Here is an 18113-nt window from a genome sequence, read left to right as displayed (position 1 = left end):
TTTTTTTGAGACGGAGTTTTGCTATTTTGCCCAGGCTGGAGTGCAACGGCACGATCTCGGCTCACTGCAACCTCCGCTTCCCGGATTCAAGTGGTTCTACTGCCACAGCCTCCTGAGTAGCTGGGATTACAGGCCCGTGTCACCACGCCTAGCTAATTTTTTATATTTTTAGTAGAGATGGGGGTTACTCCATGTTGTTCAGACTGGTCTCGAACTCCTGATCTTGTGATCCACCCACCTGGATCTCCCAAAGTGCTGGCATTACAGCTGTAACCCACCGCGCCTGGAGCAACTGATGTAATTCTGTAAGCTGTAGGGAGCTGGTTGTAATTTAAAACCATTAAACGAATTACTTTCCAGTCACCTCTTTTGTCAACACATACTCTGCCTTTTCCTCCCTGTACATAAGCACTGCTGATTTCCCTGTTCTCTTTCTTTATTCTCCTGGCAGTTCTTTTAAGATCTCCCAGCATTTCATAATACACAACTCTACACATAATAGAGCGTATCTTGGATGAGTGCGGTGGCTCATGCCTGTAATCCCAGCACTTGGAAGGCCGAAGTGGGCGGATCACTTGAGGTCAGGAGTTCGTGACCAGCGTGGCCAACATGGTGACACCGTCTCTACTAAAAAACACAAAAATTAAAAACAAACAAAGCAATCAAAAAAAGTAAAGACAAAAATAAAAATAAAAAACACAAAAATTAGCCGGGCGTGGTGGCAGCGGGAGCCTGTAATCCCAGCTATTCGGGAAGCTGACGCAGGTGAATCGCCTAAACCCGGGAGGCGGAGGTTGCAATCGCGCCATTGCATTCCAGCCTGGGCGACAAGAGCAAAGCTCCGTCTCATAAATAAATAAATAATAAAGCGTATCTTTTTTTTTTTTTTTTTGAGACAGAGTTTCACTCTTGTTACCCAGGCTGGAGTGCAATGGCGATCTCGGCTCACCGCAACCTCCGCCTCCTAGGTTCAGGCAATTCTCCTGCCTCAGCCTCCTGAGTAGCTGGGATTACAGGCATGTGCCACCATGCCCAGCTAATTTTTTGTAGTTTTAGTAGAGACGGGGTTTCACCATGTTGACCAGGATGGTCTCGATCTCTTGACCTCGTGATCCACCCGCCTCGGCCTCCCAAAGTGCTGGGATTACAGGCGTGAGCCACCGCGCCCGGCCATAAAGCGTATCTTTAAGATAACATGCTAAATTCCCAAATTAACGTCGTTTGCTCTTACGATTTACTCAAAACGAATAGGAGAAATGAACAAATTTGGGACTTGGATCAGGTGATGCTTCTCTTACGGCCTTAGCCATAAACACTTGAGAGCGGCGAGAAACTCATTAAGGTTTGGGTCTTTGCCTCTTTCTGCTTCAACTGGGAGCTTGCTCTTCACTCTTGCCCTCTCAAGTATCTACAATGAAGAAAGTGAGGACAGGAAAAGACCTAAAAATAAGCTGCTTGCTTATTTTCTCCAAAAGCTGCAGCCAATAGTGCCATAAATCTCAGGATATCCTCGTAGGGACCAATCCTGGGGATAAGGAGCCAATTAGGCAGTCAGGCGAGAGTCCTTTCGGCTGAGAAAGGAGGGTCACCATCACTCACTTGGGGCAGACACCATAAGCAGCTCAGAAAGGTCCGGGTACATGCGGTCCTCTTGCAACTGACGGTCGATGAGACGTCCTGCATTTTCCAGAGCTTCCTGTAGGGCTGCGGCCGACGTAGAGGCCGGCATCGCCGCGCCCAACAAAGAAGAGGGCATCTCGGAAATCGTAGACACCAGGGTACAGGAAAAGTCAAAAACGAAGGAAAACAAGAAAAAATCCAAGTAGTCAGTTTAGACCCGCCGCCTACGGCGCGCGCGCCAAACGAGCGCCTCCGCGCCTCAACATGACGCACTTCCGGTTCATCAGGTGGGGGAACTGGAAGACGTCGTTCTGGGCCTGGGAAGAGGAAGCTGTTGGGAGGGGGCTAGAGGTTGTGGGTGGAGCGACGTGGCTGCTGATGCTTTCGAGGGCGTCGAGGGGTTTGGGGTGTGGAAAGGGAAAATTAGGGTCGGTTATCTAGGGAAGGAAAGGAGGGAAGGGTAAAGGGGAGGGAACTGGGAAGGATAGGGGCGGGATGGGGTGGGATGGGGAGGGAGGAGGGAGGAGGGAGGAGGGAGGAGGGGGGAGGGAGGAGGGAGGAGGGAGGAGGGACACGGTAGGTGGGAGCTAGGTCGTCTGTCTTCGCTGAGGAGGCTGCTTTGGTTCCGGGCGTTTAAGCGCGTGCTCGACTTAGGTCTTGGAACGTCCAGCGCCTGAATCACGTAACTGCGGCTGAGTGCGCGCATCAGTCACATTGGCACTCCAAGTAACCGGTCTTGTGAGAGTAGTTAAGAATTGGTACCTCCCTGTCACAGAGGACGTGAACCAATATCTCACTATATTCTTCATGAACTTAGGTGTAAATTGGAATTTATCAGGGTTTTCCATTGCATATAGCCGTCTTTTGAGTTTGTGGCCCCTTAGTTTGAAACACGTGTTTAAGGAGGAGCTGAGTGCAGGTGGACCGCTGCCGTGCTTTTTTTCGTGGCAAAGATAGCAGACAGTTATAATTCATCTTTTCGTTCCCAGTTCTACTACAAGAACTCGTATCACATAGGAACCCAAGAGATCATACAATCCTAAGAAACTGAATACTTGCCTTGTGCCTGGTGCAGGGACTATTAAATTAACGCAGTGTTTCCTGTTCTTAAGGTGCTTCAAGCAGAGACAAACAGAACAAAGGTCTTCACTATAATTTTTTCTATTTGGATAGGTAAAAACTGTAGCAGAAGAATGGGAGAAAAGGGCAGAGAGGCAAAAGAGGCTTCATTTACTACAGAAGGCAATCTGAGTGGGTAAATCAAAGCACTTTTTAGAAAACAGTCCTTATTTAGAATCTCTCCTAAGTAAGCTTCCAGTTATGTTCTTCAGGATTTAACAAATCAATAACTGAGTTACCCTAAATTGGTCTTTTGCCATTTGAATTACATTTTTACTCCCTTAAAGGCTTGACTACATTTCTGAAAATTAGAAATTATATATTGTTACCAATCTACACTTAAAATTTAACATAGCCAATATAACAAGAAAAACTAGATTTATTATTGGTATATAATAGGCAGTTAGGTCTCTAGCTGTTAGTTTATTTGGTAGACTACAGATTGAAACTGATGACCTGGCACAGATTTTGTTTTTAATTTGAGACAAAATACACAATTGAGAGTTTTCAACTTCACAAATTGGAAGATTTAACAATGTTGGTGTGGTATTCCTGCATAGCAACAAATCTTCCCAAAGTGTAATCTAACTACTTTAATTCATTTGTTTATTGACCATGGCTGCTTTCCCACCACAACTGCTAAACCGAGTAGTTTATATATAAGACTGCAAAACCTAAAATATGGACTCGGATACTTTACAGGAAAAGTTTGCTGACCTTTTCCCTAGAACAGATAATTATGTTTTGGTCTTGGGACCCCCTTGATACCCTTAAAAATTATTCTGGATTCCAGAGAGTTTTTGTTTCATATTGGTTACATCTATTAATATTTGTGAATAACTCATAAAATGAAAAGTAAAATGTTTAAGAATGTATTTAAAAGCATAAGCTTAATACATGTTAATATAACTTTTAAAATAAGAAATCATTATAGTTTCTAAAACTAAAATGGAGAAGAATGTGATTATTTCATATTTTTGCAAATCTCTTTAATGTCTGGCTCAGTAAGGGATAGCTGAATTCTCATATCTATATCTACTGTCAACTAAAGAAAAATACCCAGGTTTTAAAGAATTAAAGTCAGCTTAATTTAGAGTTAGGATTGCAGCCTTTCGGAGTTTCTGTTATACTGCTTTGAAGAAGTGTTTTAGCCCACAGCTTACATATCAAGTGTTGAAATCTCTGCATGTACTCAGAAATTACATTAAACATGCTCATAAAGTGAGTATAGTGGCTCACACCTGTAATTCTAGCACTTTGGGAGGCCTATGCATGAGGATCTCTTGAGGCCAGGAGTTCAAGACCAATCTGGGCAACCTAGTGAGACCCCCCCCATCTCTAAAAAAAATTTTTTTTTTTAATTTGCCAGGTGTAGTGGTGTGCACCTGTAGTCTCAGCTACTTGGGAGGCAGAGGCAGGAGGACCACTTAAGCCCAGGAGTTCCAGGTTGCTGTAAGCCATGACTATGCCACTGCATACTAGCCTGGGCGATAAAGTGAAACTGTCTCTTAAAAAAAAAGCTCATACCTTACATTAAAGCAAAATCTCATCGAAGTTTGGATTTAAAAGTACATCTAGTTATAGATTACAGAGGCATAATCATGAATCCTATGGGACACTGTTATATACTGGAAGGGACAAGGGCTAGCAACATTGAACTTACCTTTTAAAAAAATGCATTGATTCAAGCAAGAGATGTGGGAACCTGTTTTCTAGTCTGCTTATTGTCTCCAAGGCATTCTTCTAGAGAGTTGTACTCAGTCACTGAGTTGGGCTTTGTGAAATTCTCCTGGCAAGGAATTTTGTGAAATTCTTCTGGTAAGCAGAATAAGCAAACATGGTTGTTTATGTTTGCTACTTTTTCTAACATGACAACATGTTGTGACTTATTTAGTTGAAGTATAATATTTGATGAAGAGGTGGGGCACGGTGGCTCACGGCTATAATCCCAGCACTTTGGGATGCCGAGATGGGTGAATCACCTGAGGTTGGGAGTTTGAGACCAGCCTAACCAACATGGTGAAACCTCATCTCTACTAAAAAATATAAAATTAGCTGGGTGTGGTGGCAAGCCCCTGTAATCCCAGCTACTCAGGAGGCTGAGGCAGGAGAATTGCTTGAACCCGGGAGGCAGAGGTTGCGGTGAGCCAAGGTCATACTATTGCACTTGAGCCTGGGCAACAAGAGCAAAACTCCATCTAAAAAAAAAAATGTGTATATATATATATATATATATATATGCGCGTGCGCGCGCGCACACACACACACACACACACACACACACACATATATGTAAAGAAAAGCTGGCCTCAGTTACGTATTTAGGAAAAGGAGAAGTATTTTAATAATTGGCAACAAGTATAGACAATTGTTTTTCTCTCTTTTTTTTTTTTGAGAAAGAGTTTTTCTCTTGTCGCCCAGGCTGGGGTGCAATGGTTTGATCTTGGCTCACCACAACCTCCACCTCCCAGGTTCAAGCAATTCTCCTGCTTCGGCCTCCTGAGTAGCTGGAACTACAGGCACACGCCATCGTGCTTGGCTAATTTTCTGTATTTTTAGTAGAGATGGAGTTTCACTGTGTTAGCCAGGCTGGTCTCAAACTACTGACCTCAGGTGATCCTCCCAAAGTGCTGGGATTATTGGTGTGAGCCACCATGACCAACCTGTTTTTCTTAAGTGATAAATTCATTTCATTTATTTTTGAGAAAATGTTTGCCAGATACCTAAATCTGGGCAACTGTACTTTGTGAGTCATTCCTTCAAGTAAAAATGATGTTCCATGGAAAAAAGCTAACAACTCAATTAACAAGTGATTTTCTTTTAGATGACCATCATACTTAGATATACATTAGCTGGGCATGGTGGCATGTGCCTGTGGTCCTATCTACTCAGGAAGTTGAGGCTAAAGTGCTTCATGACTGAACTTTTTTTTTAAAAGATGGGGTTTCACCATGTTGATCAGGCTGGTCTTGAACTCCTGACCTCAGGTGATCCGTCCGCCTAGGCCTTCAAAGTGCTTGGATTACAGGCGTGAGCCACCATGCCTGGCCTATGATTGAGCTTGTAAATAGCCACTGCACTCCAGTCTGGGTCACATAGTGAGACCCCCATCTGTAAGAAATTTTTTTTAAATGAACTTTATGACTACTTCTCATTTTGTCATACTGAGTATTAAAAAGATGTATAATTAAGGGTCAGGATTTAGTGAAATGAATACTGTTTATGGCTTTATTAAGGATATTCTTAAGGGAAACTGATTTTGTTTACACTGAGTATGTAACTGTGAAGCATACAATGACTACTACAACATTTTGCATCCTACTGCCTTGATTTATATTAGGGCACTGTTTTAATTTAGGAATTTTAAGATACAGCATGCTCCTTTAATGATTAGGAGAAACACAGATTTAAGTAAAAATTTTATTACTTGCAGGTCCTGGGGGGCATCTGGCACACGTGGAGGTCAAGGAATGAAGTCAGGGAAAGAGAAAGAGGGACTCATGGGCCAATGCCTTCACTGGGTTAAGGGTGTTATCCAAATAGATTTCCCAAGAGGAATTGCCACAATTTAATTGGTGGGTTTAAAGCAAGCAAGCACGTTTGAGGACAAGCTTGTTCCACCTGCGGCCCATGGGCCACATGTGGCCCAGAATGGCTTTGAATGTGGCCCAACACAAATTCATAAACTTTCTTAAAATATGAGATTTGTGATTTTTTTTTTTGTTTTGTTTTAGCTCTCAGCTTTGTTAATGTATTTTATGTATTGCCTAAGACAATTCTTCCAGTGTGGACCAGGGAAATCACTCCAGCCTGGGAAACAAGAGTGATACTCCATCTCAAACCGAAAAAAAAAAAGAAAAAAAGAATTCACTACAAGAACCAGCAGATTTATCCACTGTTAACCTGTTTCCCATTTTTCCCAGCGTTTACTCTAAGATAACTCTTAAATTATAGTCCTAAATTAACCCCTGAAGTTCATGTTTACTATTTTATTATTTTTGTATCACTCTATTGTCTTTGGAAACAAAAGACATTATTCTATTTATAGCATTCTGTTTTTAGTAGTGGAATTTCCGTTTACAAAATATAGTAATTATCACTGAAAATGTCAAATCCTAGAAAACATAGCATTACTATGTGTGATGTTAATTCTGTGGTGAACTTATGGCGCTGAAATCGTGTGACAAGAAGGAAGTGACAAAATTGTCAATATTCCATAATACTGTGACTGAAGTAGACAACAGAAATGGAAAGAAATCTAAGAAGCCATGTGTCATTGTGAATCCACAATAATGACAATATGGGAGCAGTGGACTCAGCTGATCAGATGCCCATTTCTTATTCAGCTGAGCGCAAAAGACATAAGTTTTGGTATAAGATGGTATAAGATATTCTCTTTTTTTTGAGACGGAGTCTTGCTCTGTTGCCCAGGCTGGAGTGCAGTGGCACAATCTCAGCTCACTGCAACCTCCACCTCCCGGGTTCAAGTGATTCTCCTGCCTCAGCCTCTCAAGTAGCTCGGATTACAGGTGCTCACCACCACACCTGGCTAATTTTTGTATTTTTCGTAGAGATGGAGTTTCACCATATTGGCCAGGCTGGTCTTGAACCCCTGACCTTGTGATCTGCCTGCCTCGGCCCAAAGTGCTGGAATTATAGGTGTGAGCCACCGGGCTGGCCAAGATATTCTTTCATAGGCCAGGTGCAGTGGCTCATGCCTGTAATCTCAGCACTTAGGGAGGCCTAGGCCAATGGAGCTCTTGAGATCAGGAGGTTGAGACCAGCCTGGGTAACATGAGGAAACCCTGTCTCTACAAGTCATACAAAAATTAAGCAGGGCAGAGTGGCTCACGTCTGTAATCCCAGCACTTTGGGAGGCCAGGGTGATCCTGCCAAGAACACCGTCTGCAATCCCAGCATTTTGGGAGGTCGAGGCAGGTGGATCATTTGAGGTCAGGATTTCGAAACCAGCCTGGCCAACATGGTGAACCCTCATCTCTACTAAAAATAAAATAACAAAAATTAGCCGGCGTGTTGGTGGAGGCCTGTAATCCCAGCTGTTTGAGAGGCTGGGACAGAAGAATTGCTTGAACGGCGGAGGCGGAGGTTGCAGTGAACTGAGATCACACCACTGCACTCCAGCCTGGCACCTGGCAATGGAGTAAGACAATGTCTCAAAAAAAGGTCATTGCACTCCTGCCTGGGTGACAGAGCTACACTCCGTCTCAAACTCCCCCCCTCCCCCTGCCTACGAACCCCTCCCCCCAAAAAAAAAGGAAAACAAAAATTACGCGGCGGGCGCCTGTAATCCCAGATACTCGCTTGAACCCGGGAAGCAGAGAACCCGGGAGGCGGAGGTTGCAGTGAGTTGAGATCGGGCCACTGCACGCCAGCCTGTGTGGCAGAGACTCTGTCTCCAAAAATAAAATAAAAGAAAAAAAGTAAAGGGTGTTACAGAAACTCCAGATACTTTTGCTCTCCAGACGTCTGAGTTGCGCTGCGCTTTCCCGCCAGTCCGGTAGGGCGGCGCTGCGCAGGAAGCCGCAGTCCCTCTGCGGAAGGCGCCGCTCTTGGCGTCGGCGGCGCCGCTGTCGTTTAGGGGCGGCACTTCCTCCCGGATTTGCCGCGGGTTAGTGGCACATTCTGCAGTTGTTTGGGCTGCTGTTGTGGCTCGTTCTGCGGTGTGCGGCCAGCCATGGAGCGCTCAGGGCCCAGCGAAGGTGGGTTCCGTGAGGCGACTCTGGGCAGGGTGGGCCGTGTCGGGGGAGCCGGGGCGCCGCACTAACGAGGCTTCTTCTCTTTTCTTGCCCCAGTGACAGGCTCGGACACGTCGGGACCGGACCCGCAGCTTGCGGTCACGATGGGCTTCACGGGATTCGGTGAGTGACTACCCTAGGCAGAGCCCCTTTTCCTTTTGCAGAGGTCTGAATAGCCGCAGACTGGGAGGGATGGTCGAGCTGTCAACTCGGAATTACTGAAGCTCAGGTGTCTACCTTGTAGTTTGTTCACACTCTTCCCCTGTTTGTATTTTAATCTGCTTATCCTTGGAACCAACTCAGGTGACAGTTTGAGAGTCCTTGAGAGAGAAAAAGAGAAATGATATTTCTATTTCTTTTTTTTTTTTTTTTTTGAGACGGAGTTTCGCTCTTGTTACTCAGGCTGGAGTGCAATGGCGCGATCTCGGCTCACCGCAACCTCCGCCTCCTGGGTTCAGGCAATTCTCCTGCCTCACCCTCCTGAGTAGCTGGGATTACAGGCACACGCCACTATGCCCAGCTGAATTTTTTGTGTTTTTAGTAGCGACGGGGTTTCACCATGTTGACCAGGATGGTCTCGATCTCTTGACCTCGTGATCCACCCGCCTCGGCCTCCCAAAGTGCTGGGATTACAGGCGTGAGCCACCGCGCCCGGCGAGAAATGATATTTCTAATTTGAACTTACCAATAATGCCAAAATGAACATTTTTGTAAATAACCTTTGTATGATACAAGGATCTTTTAAAATTTTTGTAGGGTAGATTTCTAAAAGAGAGACTATTCAGAAATATAAATATTTAAAAAACTGAACAATTGGGTATGTGCCTTTTAAAGCTTCTCGATGGTTATTTCTGTAATATCCATCACAACAACAAAAGTTGCTTCGTTTATGTCAAAGTTAATATAATTTAAGAACGCCATTTTTACTGTATCCCTGCCAACGCAGAGTAGGTATTATTTAAAAAAAAATTATTTAAGGCCGGGTGTGGTGGCTCACGCCTGTAATCCCAGCACTTTGGGAGTCCGAGGCGGGCGGATCACGAGGTCAAGAGGTCGGGACCATCTTGGCCAACATGGTGAAACCCCGTCTCTACTAAAAATATGAAAAAATTAGCTGGGCGTGGTGGCGCGCGCCTGTAGTCCCAGCTACTCGGGAGGCTGAGGCAGGAGAATTGCTTGAACCCGGGAGGCGGAGGTTGTAGCTAGCCAAGGTCGCGCCACTGCACTCCAGCCTAGCACCTGGTGACAGAGTGAGACTCTGTCTCAAAAAAAAAAAAAAAAAAGTTATTTAAAAAGTGAAAACAAAACTTTGCGAGCCTGAAAAAATGTTTTCTCTTTATTTTGCATTTTAAAATTATAAATGTTGTTCATCCAAACATTGGGATTGTAACTTTCCTGAACCTTTTCTTAAGGTATTCTTGTCCTCTTTTGACCAGAATGTATTAATTCTATGATAATAATTAAACAGTAGACTTACACATTTTTCACCTTGGGTTGTGTTCACACATACTTGTTCTGTAGATTTTCTATTCTTTTTTTTTTTCAAATTTTTTTGAGATGGAGCCTTGCTGTCTCACCCAGGCTGGAGTGTAGTGGTGCGATCTTGACTCACTGCAGCCTCCGCCTCCCAGGCTCAAGCCATCCTCTTACCTCAGTCTCCTGAGTAGCTGGGACCACAGATGTGCATCACCGCACCTGGCTAATTTTTATATTTTTGGTAGAGAAGGGGTTTTACCATGTTGCCCAGGCTGATTGATTTTCTGAGCTCAAGCGATCCGCCCACCTATGCCTCTCAGTGATTACAGGCATGAACTACCACACCCTGCCTAAATCCTTCATTTTAGTACCTCATTCCTTTACTCAGGAGTGAGAAAGGTGTCCAGATGTTTGTGACAATAGGGGAAAATTTTAAGAGTTTTGACAGTTATTGGGGGAAGAGTAGAATGTTTCCATACTCATACAGTTTCTTGCTATATGGCTGATATTTCTGTTTCTCTCCTAGCTCCTTAATGTACCTGCATTATTTCTCATGTTGCTCCTTTCATCTTCAAGCCAACCACAATGCCTCAAAGCCTTCTCAAACATTGGATCTCTCTGACTTCTTCTGCTATAGCTGTTCTGCATCTTTGCCTTTAAGGGCCAACTAGGATAGTTGCTCTATTTAAAAGTCCATAACCTTAATTATATCTGCAAAGGGCTTAACTTCAAGACATTCTTCATTCTGCCTCCCATATTAGTGATGTTGTTTCATAGGGTAGGGATCTAGATAAATTAGAGGAGGATGGGAAAGTTGGCTGGTTAATAATAGTGCTTAGTGAAGAGATTGTTATCAAAAGATATCTGTGACTCAAACACCTTCTTCCGTGACATTTTATGGTTATATTGCTATAAACTAGATAAACTAAGTGTTTATCGATCATCTAAAGTTTGACCAACTTATTGCAAGACAATCACCGGTCTGCCATTTGTTCATGTTTTAGGTAAAAAAGCTCGCACATTTGACTTGGAAGCAATGTTTGAACAAACTCGAAGAACAGCTGTGGAAAGAAGTCGGAAAACATTGGGTAAGAAGTTCAGATATTTGTCCTTTTATTGGTTTAATTATTATATATACCTTATGCAAATATATTGACAGTTAACAAGATAAAAAAGTTTTCAAAATTGTTAAAAGGACATATGTGCTTGTTCCTTTGCAAGCAGAACTTGAAGGCTTTTTTAAATTTTATTTTTAAACGTGGTAAAAGTTTTATCTAAGTAGGATAGGAAGATCTGAATAGTGAAATTTTCATTTTTTTTTTTTTTTTAATTTTTGGAGATGGAGTCTTGCTCTGCCACCCAGGCTAGAGTGCAGTGGTGCAATCTCAGCTCACTGTAACCTCCGCCTCCCAGGTTCAACTGATTCTCCTGCCTCAGCCTCCAGAGTAGCTGGGACTACAGGTGTACACTACCACACCCGGTTAATTTTTATATTTTTTGGTAGAGATATGGTTTCACCTTATTGGCCAGTCTGGTGTTAAACTCCTGACCTGGTGATCCGCCTGCCCCAGCTTCCCAAAGTGCTGGGATTACAGGCATGAGCTACCACGCCCAGCCTATTTTATTGTATTTTTGAGACTGAGTCTTGCTCTTTTGCCCAGGCTGGAGTGCAGTAGTGCCATCTTGGCTCACTGAAACCTCTGCCTCCCAGGTTCAAGCAATTGTCCTGCCTCGGCCTCCTGAGTACCTGATCACAGTTGTGCACCACCATGCCCACCTAATTTTTGTAAATTTTTAGTAGAGACTGGGTTTTACCGTTTTGGCCAGGCTGGTCTCAAACTCTGGACCTCAGGAGTTCCGCCTTGGAGGAATCGCCTTGGCCTCTGAAAGTGCTGGGATTATAGGGGTGAGCCACCACGCCTGGCCTAAGATCTTTTAAAAGTGTGTTCTATAAAGAAGGATTCTCAATTAATTTATAGAAATCAGAAAAGCAGTTTCTTTATCTCTCCTCCCCCTTCTCTCAGACTCTCATTTTTTTCTTTAGTGTTTATAGCAGAACCAATATTTGGAAGGCTGGGCCAGAGGTGAGTCTCAGAGCTGTAAACACTGTTAACTGTCAACCCAGACCATATAGAAAATTGAGACATAGAGTGAATGTGGCTGCCGCTGTTCAATCCCTGTATAAGACATTTAACGAAGGCCTAATTTCCAGACTGGTTTGATACTAGATGGTTGGCCATTCTAGATACCACCTCAGGGTCTTTGGAGGAGGCTGACTCTTCTGCTCTCTTTGGATCCAATTCAGATCGTTCTTACATTAGAGAAGGGGTAGATGTAACTTCATAGTGCAGAAGGGGCCAGGAATCAGACAGGACTCCTGGAAAATTTTAATTTAAATGAACGTTTTTGGCTGGGTGCAGTGGCTCATGCCTGTTAACCCCAGCACTTTGGGAGGCTGAGGCAGGCAGATCTCTTGAGGCCAGGAGTTTGAGACCTGCTAGGCCAACATGGTGAAACCTGTCTCTACTAAAAGTACAGAAATTAGTTGGGCATGGTAGGCGCCTGTAATCCTAGCTATTTGGGAAGCTGAGGCACAAGAATTACTTGAGCCTGGGACGTGGAGGTTGCAGTGAGCCATGGTTGTGTCATTGCACTCCAGCCTCGGTAACATAGCAAGACTATCTCAAAAAAAAAAAAAAAAAAAAAAAAGAAAAGAATGTTGGCCAGTTACTGTGGCTCACGTCTGTAATCCCTGTATTTTGGGAGGCCGAGGTGGGCAGATCACTTGAGGTCAGAAGTTTGAGATGAGTGTGGCCAACATAGTGAAACCCCATCTCACTAAAAATACAATAATTAGCTGGGCATGGTGGTCGGTACCTGTAATCCTAGCTCTTCTTGAGAGTGAGGCAGGAGAATTGTTTGAATCTGGGAGGCGGAGGTTGCAGTGAACCAAGATCCTGCCATTGCAATCCAGCCTGGGGGACGAGAGTAGAAAAAAAAAAAAAAGAATGTTGTTATGCTACTTATCATTGTTGGATTTTTTTTTTTGAGATGGAATCTCTCGCTCCAGGCTGGTGTGCAGTGGCATAATCTTGGCTCACTGCAACCTCCGACTCCCAGGTTCAAGCAATTTTCCTGCCTCAGCCTCCTGAGTAGCTGGGATTACAGGCATGTGCCACCATGCCCAGCTAATTTTTGTATTTTTAGTAGAGACGGGGTTTCACCATACAGGCCAGGATGGCCTTAGTCTCTTGACCTCCTGATCCTCCGGCCTCAGCCTCCCAAAGTCCTGGGATTACAGGCATCAGCCAGCACACCCAGCCCATTGTTGGTTTTAAAATGATAAATTGGGCTGGAAGCAGTGGCTCATGCCTGTAATCCCAGCACTTTGGGAGGCTGAGGCGGGTAAATCACCTAAGGTCAGGAGTTTGAGACCAGCCTGGCCAACATGGTGAAAACCAGTCTCTACTAAAAATACAAAAATTAGCCAGGCATGGTGGTGCATGCCTGTAATTCTAGCTACCAGGGAGGCTGAGGCTGGATAATTGCTTGAACCCAGTATTTGGCAGTGAGCCTGACAAAAAATATTTTCAATCTTTGGAAGAAAATTCTTTTTGTGGTGAAAAGAAAGCTATCTACGTATACTATTTTTTGAAAAAAAACCCTTCATTATTATGTGAAATTTCAAACACAAAAGTATAGTCATGAACTACCACGTACCTGTCACTCAGATTTAACTAGTGTAATAGTTCATGGCTAGTGTTACTTCTGTCTATTTCCTCTCTTTCAGATGATTTTGAAGCAAATCCTGGACATCGTTTTACTCATAAATATTTTTGTATGTATCTTAAAATAATAAGAATTGTTTTTAAAAAAAGCCTAACCCAGATAACCATAAGAGATAGGAAATACCCAATTATGTCCTACCCTCTTATACTCCTCTCAGTACTTTATTATCTTTTTTTTTTTTTTTTTTTTTTTTTGAGATAGGGTCTCACTACTGTTGCTCAGGCTAGTTTGCAGTGGCGTGATCTTGGCTCACTGCACACTCAACTTTCCTGGCTCAGGTAATTCTACCTCAGCCTCCCAAGTACCTGGGACTATAGGTTGGTGCTACCACACCCGCAATTTTATTGTATTTTTAGTTGAGACAGATTTCACCATGTTGTCCAGGCCAATCTTGAACTCCTGGGTTCATGCAATCCACCTGCCTTGGCCTCCGCAAGTACTAGGGCTATAGGTATGAGCCAGTACTTTATTTCTGACACTAGACGTATAAGAGTTTTCCCCCACACATCAAGCAGTTCTCCAACTAGGTGTCTGGTAACTCACTTTAATTCAGAAACTGTCTGTCCGGAGACTACCACAATACCACAAGAGTCACAGGTTGTGACCAGCGCTTTTTTTTGAGATGAAGTCTCGCTCTGTCACCCAGGCTGGAGACCCATCTCAGCTCACCACAACCTCCGGCTCCCGGGTTCAAGTGATTCTCTCCTGCCTCAGCCTCCTGAGTAGCTGGGATTACAGGTGCGTGCCACCATACCCGGCTAATTTTTGTATTTTTAGTAGAGGTGGGGGTTTCACCATGTTGATCAGGCTGGTCTTGAACTCCTGACCTTGTGATCTGCCTGCTTTTGGGTCCCAGAGTGCTGGGATTATAGGCGTGAGCGACCGCTGATGGTATGATGAGTGCTTCTAATCAACTTGTTTTAAATCAGAGTTCCCATGACCCCTCTCCCTGGTTTGATAATTAGCTAGGACGGCTCACAGGGAAACAACTTAAGTTTAACAGTTTATTATAAAGGATATTATAAAGATACACATGAACAGCCAGGTGAAGTAATGCATTGGGCAGGTTATGGGATGGGAGAGGTGCAGAGCTTCTGTGCCCTCTCTGGGTGCATCAACTCCCCAGCCATTCCCCTGTGTTCAGCTACCCTGAAGCTAATCATATCTAGTGGTTTAAGAGTGTCCAGGCTGGGTGCAGTGGCTCACACCTATAATCCCAGCACTTTGCGGGGCCAAGGTTGGAGGATCACTTGAACCCAGGAGTTTGAGACCAACCTGGGCTAACATAGTGAGATCCCTTTCATACAGAAACTTAAAAATAAAATTAGCTGGGCATGGAGGTGCACATCTATAGTCTCAGCTTCTTGGGAGGCTGAGGTGAGAGGATCACTTGAGCCGAGAGGTTGAGGCTGCAGTGAGCCGTGATCATGCCACTGTATTCTAACCTGAATAACAAAGCAAGACCCTGTCTCAAAAAAAAAAAAAAAAGTTTCTATAGAGCTTAATTTCCAGCTTCCCCAGAGACTGGTGGGTGGGAATGAAAGTTCCAATTATCGCCGGGCACGGTGGCTCAAGCCTGTAATCCCAGCACTTTGGGAGGCCGAGGCGGGTGGATCACGAGGTCAAGAGATTGAGACCATCCTGGTCAACATGGTGAAACCCCGTCTCTACTAAAAATACAAAAAATTAGCTGGGCATGGTGGTGTGTGCCTGTAATCCCAGCTACTCAGGAGGCTGAGGCAGGAGAATTGCCTGAACCCGGGAGGCGGAGGTTGCGGTGAGCCGAGATCGCGCCATTGCACTCCAGCCTGGGTAACATGAGTGAAACTCCGTCTCAAAAAAAAAAAAAAAAAAAGAAAGTTCCAATTATCTAACCAGTCAGTCTTTTTGGTGAGCAGCAGTCCTATCCTGAGGCCTAGGGATCCCACACTAAGTCACCTCAATAGCATAAACTCAGGTGGGATCCAAAGGGGCTTCTAGTGACTAACAAAAGTCAGCTCCTATCACTCAGGAAATTCCAAGGGTTTTAGAAGCTCTGTGGCAGGAACCTGAAACAACAAGACCAAATATATTTCATGTTATACTACAGTATCATCACATGAAGAAACAACTTTAATATCCTCAAATGATACACAAGGACATGCTATCTGAGGCATCTATAAATGTTTTAAACAATTTAGTGAATGTTTGTACTGTTACAGTATAGGTACCTTGTATTTACTGTTTTAGGCATGTAATACAACATGCTTTGAAAAGGATTGTCTAATTTGTCTGGGGCGACAGGCACATATCACCACTGCCTGACTACTTATTGTGTTTTTAGTAGAGACAGCGTTTCAGCATGTTGGCAAGGCTGGTCTTAAACTCTTGATCTCAAGTGATCTGCCTGCAATGACCTCCCAAAGTGAAGGTTTTTATTTTTAGTTTTTTTCTTTTCAATTTTTGTGAGTACATAGTAGATGTATATATTTATGGGTATGTAAGTTTTATAGTACCTAGTACTGTGCCTTATAAAATAGGTTCTTAGTAATATTTTGAGAAGATTAGACTTGTAATACTGTCTTGTTAAAAACTGAAATCTTGCTGCTTTGGAGAATGTTTTAAAATGGCACAATCTGGGCTGGGTGCGGTGACTCACGCCTATAGTCCCAGCACTTCGGGACCCCGAGTTGGGCAGATCACCTGAAATCACAAGTTCGAGACCAGCCTGGCCAACGTGATGAAACCCCATCTCTACTAAAAATACAAAAATTAGCTGGGTGTGGTGGTGGGTACATATAGCCCCAGCTACTCAGGAGGCTGAGGCAGGAAAATCGCTTGAACCTGGGAGGTCAAGGTTGCAGTGAACCTAGATCACACCATTGCACTCCATCTGGGCTACAAGAGTGAAACTCCTTCTCAAAGAAAAATAAAAGGGTACAATCTGTTGGAAAGAGCTTGGGATTTTGAATTGGGGGACCTGGGTTTGAGGCCAGCCCCACAATCTACTAGGTGAGTAACACTGGATGGGCTTTCAAATTTCTGATCCTTCATATCCCTGTTATGTGTTTATCTACCTTGGAAGTTTCTTGAAGAGATTAAGATGTTGGAGATAGTAGCTTTTAAACAGCAAAGTACTTTATAAATATTATTTTTAATTCCTATACTTTTTTATATCCCTGTTGTTTGTGTATCTACCTTGGAAATTTCTTAAAAAGATTAAGATGTTGGATATAGTAGCTTATAAACAGCAAAGTACTTTATATTATTCTTTTTTTTTTTCTTTTTTTTTTTTTTCAAGATCTGATTGTTTTATCCATAGATATTATTTTCTTTTTAAGTGGGAGGTGGTCCAAAGAATTATTATTTTTAATTCCTATAGTTTTTCTTAGTAAAGCATGTGTAGATTTTACCTAAGAGGAACTTGGGGAGTTACTAGTTTTTTGTGTGTTTGTTTTTTTTTTTTTTTTTTGACACGGAGTTTTGCTCTTGTTGCCTAGCCTGGAGTGCAATGGCACAATCTCAGCTCACTGCAACCTCTGCCTCCCAGGTTCAAGTGATTCTCCTTTCTCCGCCTCCCAAGTAACTGGGATTACAGGCACACGCCACCAGGCCTGGCTAATTTTTTGTATTTTTAGTAGAGACAGGGTTTCTCCATGTTGGTCAGGCTGGTCCCGAACTCCTGACTTAGTTGATCTGCCTGCCTCAGCCTCCCAAAGTACTGGGATTACAGGTGTGAGCCACTGCGCCTGGCCGAGTTATTAGATTTTTAAATTTTTGAAAAATTCTCTCAATGACTTTTGTGGACAAATGATTGAACTTTCTTGATTTAGTATTACATTCTTGGACTGCAGCTTTTACCTCTGATCTAAACACATGAATCTGAATTGAGTATCTCTATGAAAGATCTCCTTAGCTTTAGCATATAACTGGAAAATACCATTGAGATCATTTATAGGAGTAGTATTCATCGTTATATGGGAAGTTATTCATAAGATTTTTTTTTTTTTTTTTTTTTTGAGACAGAGTCTTACTCCATTGCCAGGTACCAGGCTGGAGTGCAGTGGTGTGATCTCAGTTCACCGCAACCTCTGCCTCCCGGGTTCAAGCAACTCTCCTGCCTCAGCCTCCCAAGTAGCTGGGACTACAGACACATGCCACCATGCCCATCTAATATTTGTATTTTTAGTAGAGACGGGGTTTCACCATGTTGGCCAGGATGGTCTCGATCTCTTGACCTCATGATCCACCCGCCTCGGCCTCCCCAAGTGCTGGGATTACAGGTGTGTTTTTTATGTTCTTGAAAGCTATAAGTATGTCTAAGACATATGAAATGTAGACTTTCTTTTTTTTTTTTTTTTTTTTTTTTTTTTT

At 43.4% G+C, this 18113-nt stretch overlaps 2 protein-coding genes across 5 annotated transcripts in view; one reads left to right on the top strand and one right to left on the bottom strand.

The window, feature by feature from the left end:
• Positions 1–2151, bottom strand: part of NUP155 (nucleoporin 155) — an 81169-nt gene extending 79018 nt beyond the window's left edge. Inside the window, exon 1 of the mRNA XM_032278928.1 lies at positions 1600–2151. Within this exon, the coding sequence (XP_032134819.1) occupies positions 1600–1756 (157 nt within the window). The 5' untranslated portion in view covers positions 1757–2151. The remainder of the gene's footprint in view (positions 1–1599) is intronic.
• A 6135-nt stretch (positions 2152–8286) lies between these two features.
• The window catches only part of WDR70 (WD repeat domain 70), a 328762-nt gene continuing 318935 nt past the window's right edge, over positions 8287–18113 (top strand). For 2 of the 4 annotated variants that reach the window (XM_032278922.1, XM_032278924.1), the window contains exons 1-3: positions 8287–8459; positions 8553–8618; positions 10976–11059. In XM_032278922.1, the coding sequence (XP_032134813.1) occupies positions 8435–8459; positions 8553–8618; positions 10976–11059 (175 nt within the window). In that variant the 5' untranslated portion in view covers positions 8287–8434. Of the gene's footprint in view, positions 8460–8552; positions 8619–10975; positions 11060–13780; positions 13810–18113 lie in introns of those variants that run through there. The other 2 variants (XM_032278923.1, XM_032278926.1) reach the window with 2 other exon arrangements.

The sequence above is a fragment of the Sapajus apella genome, unplaced genomic scaffold (assembly GCF_009761245.1).
Source record: "Sapajus apella isolate SASKATOON/1434 unplaced genomic scaffold, GSC_monkey_1.0 scaffold11, whole genome shotgun sequence".
Classification (NCBI taxonomy): Eukaryota; Metazoa; Chordata; class Mammalia; order Primates; family Cebidae; genus Sapajus; species Sapajus apella.
The sequence above is the reverse complement of the archived record's forward strand: the minus strand, read 5'-3'. Positions and strand labels throughout refer to the sequence as shown.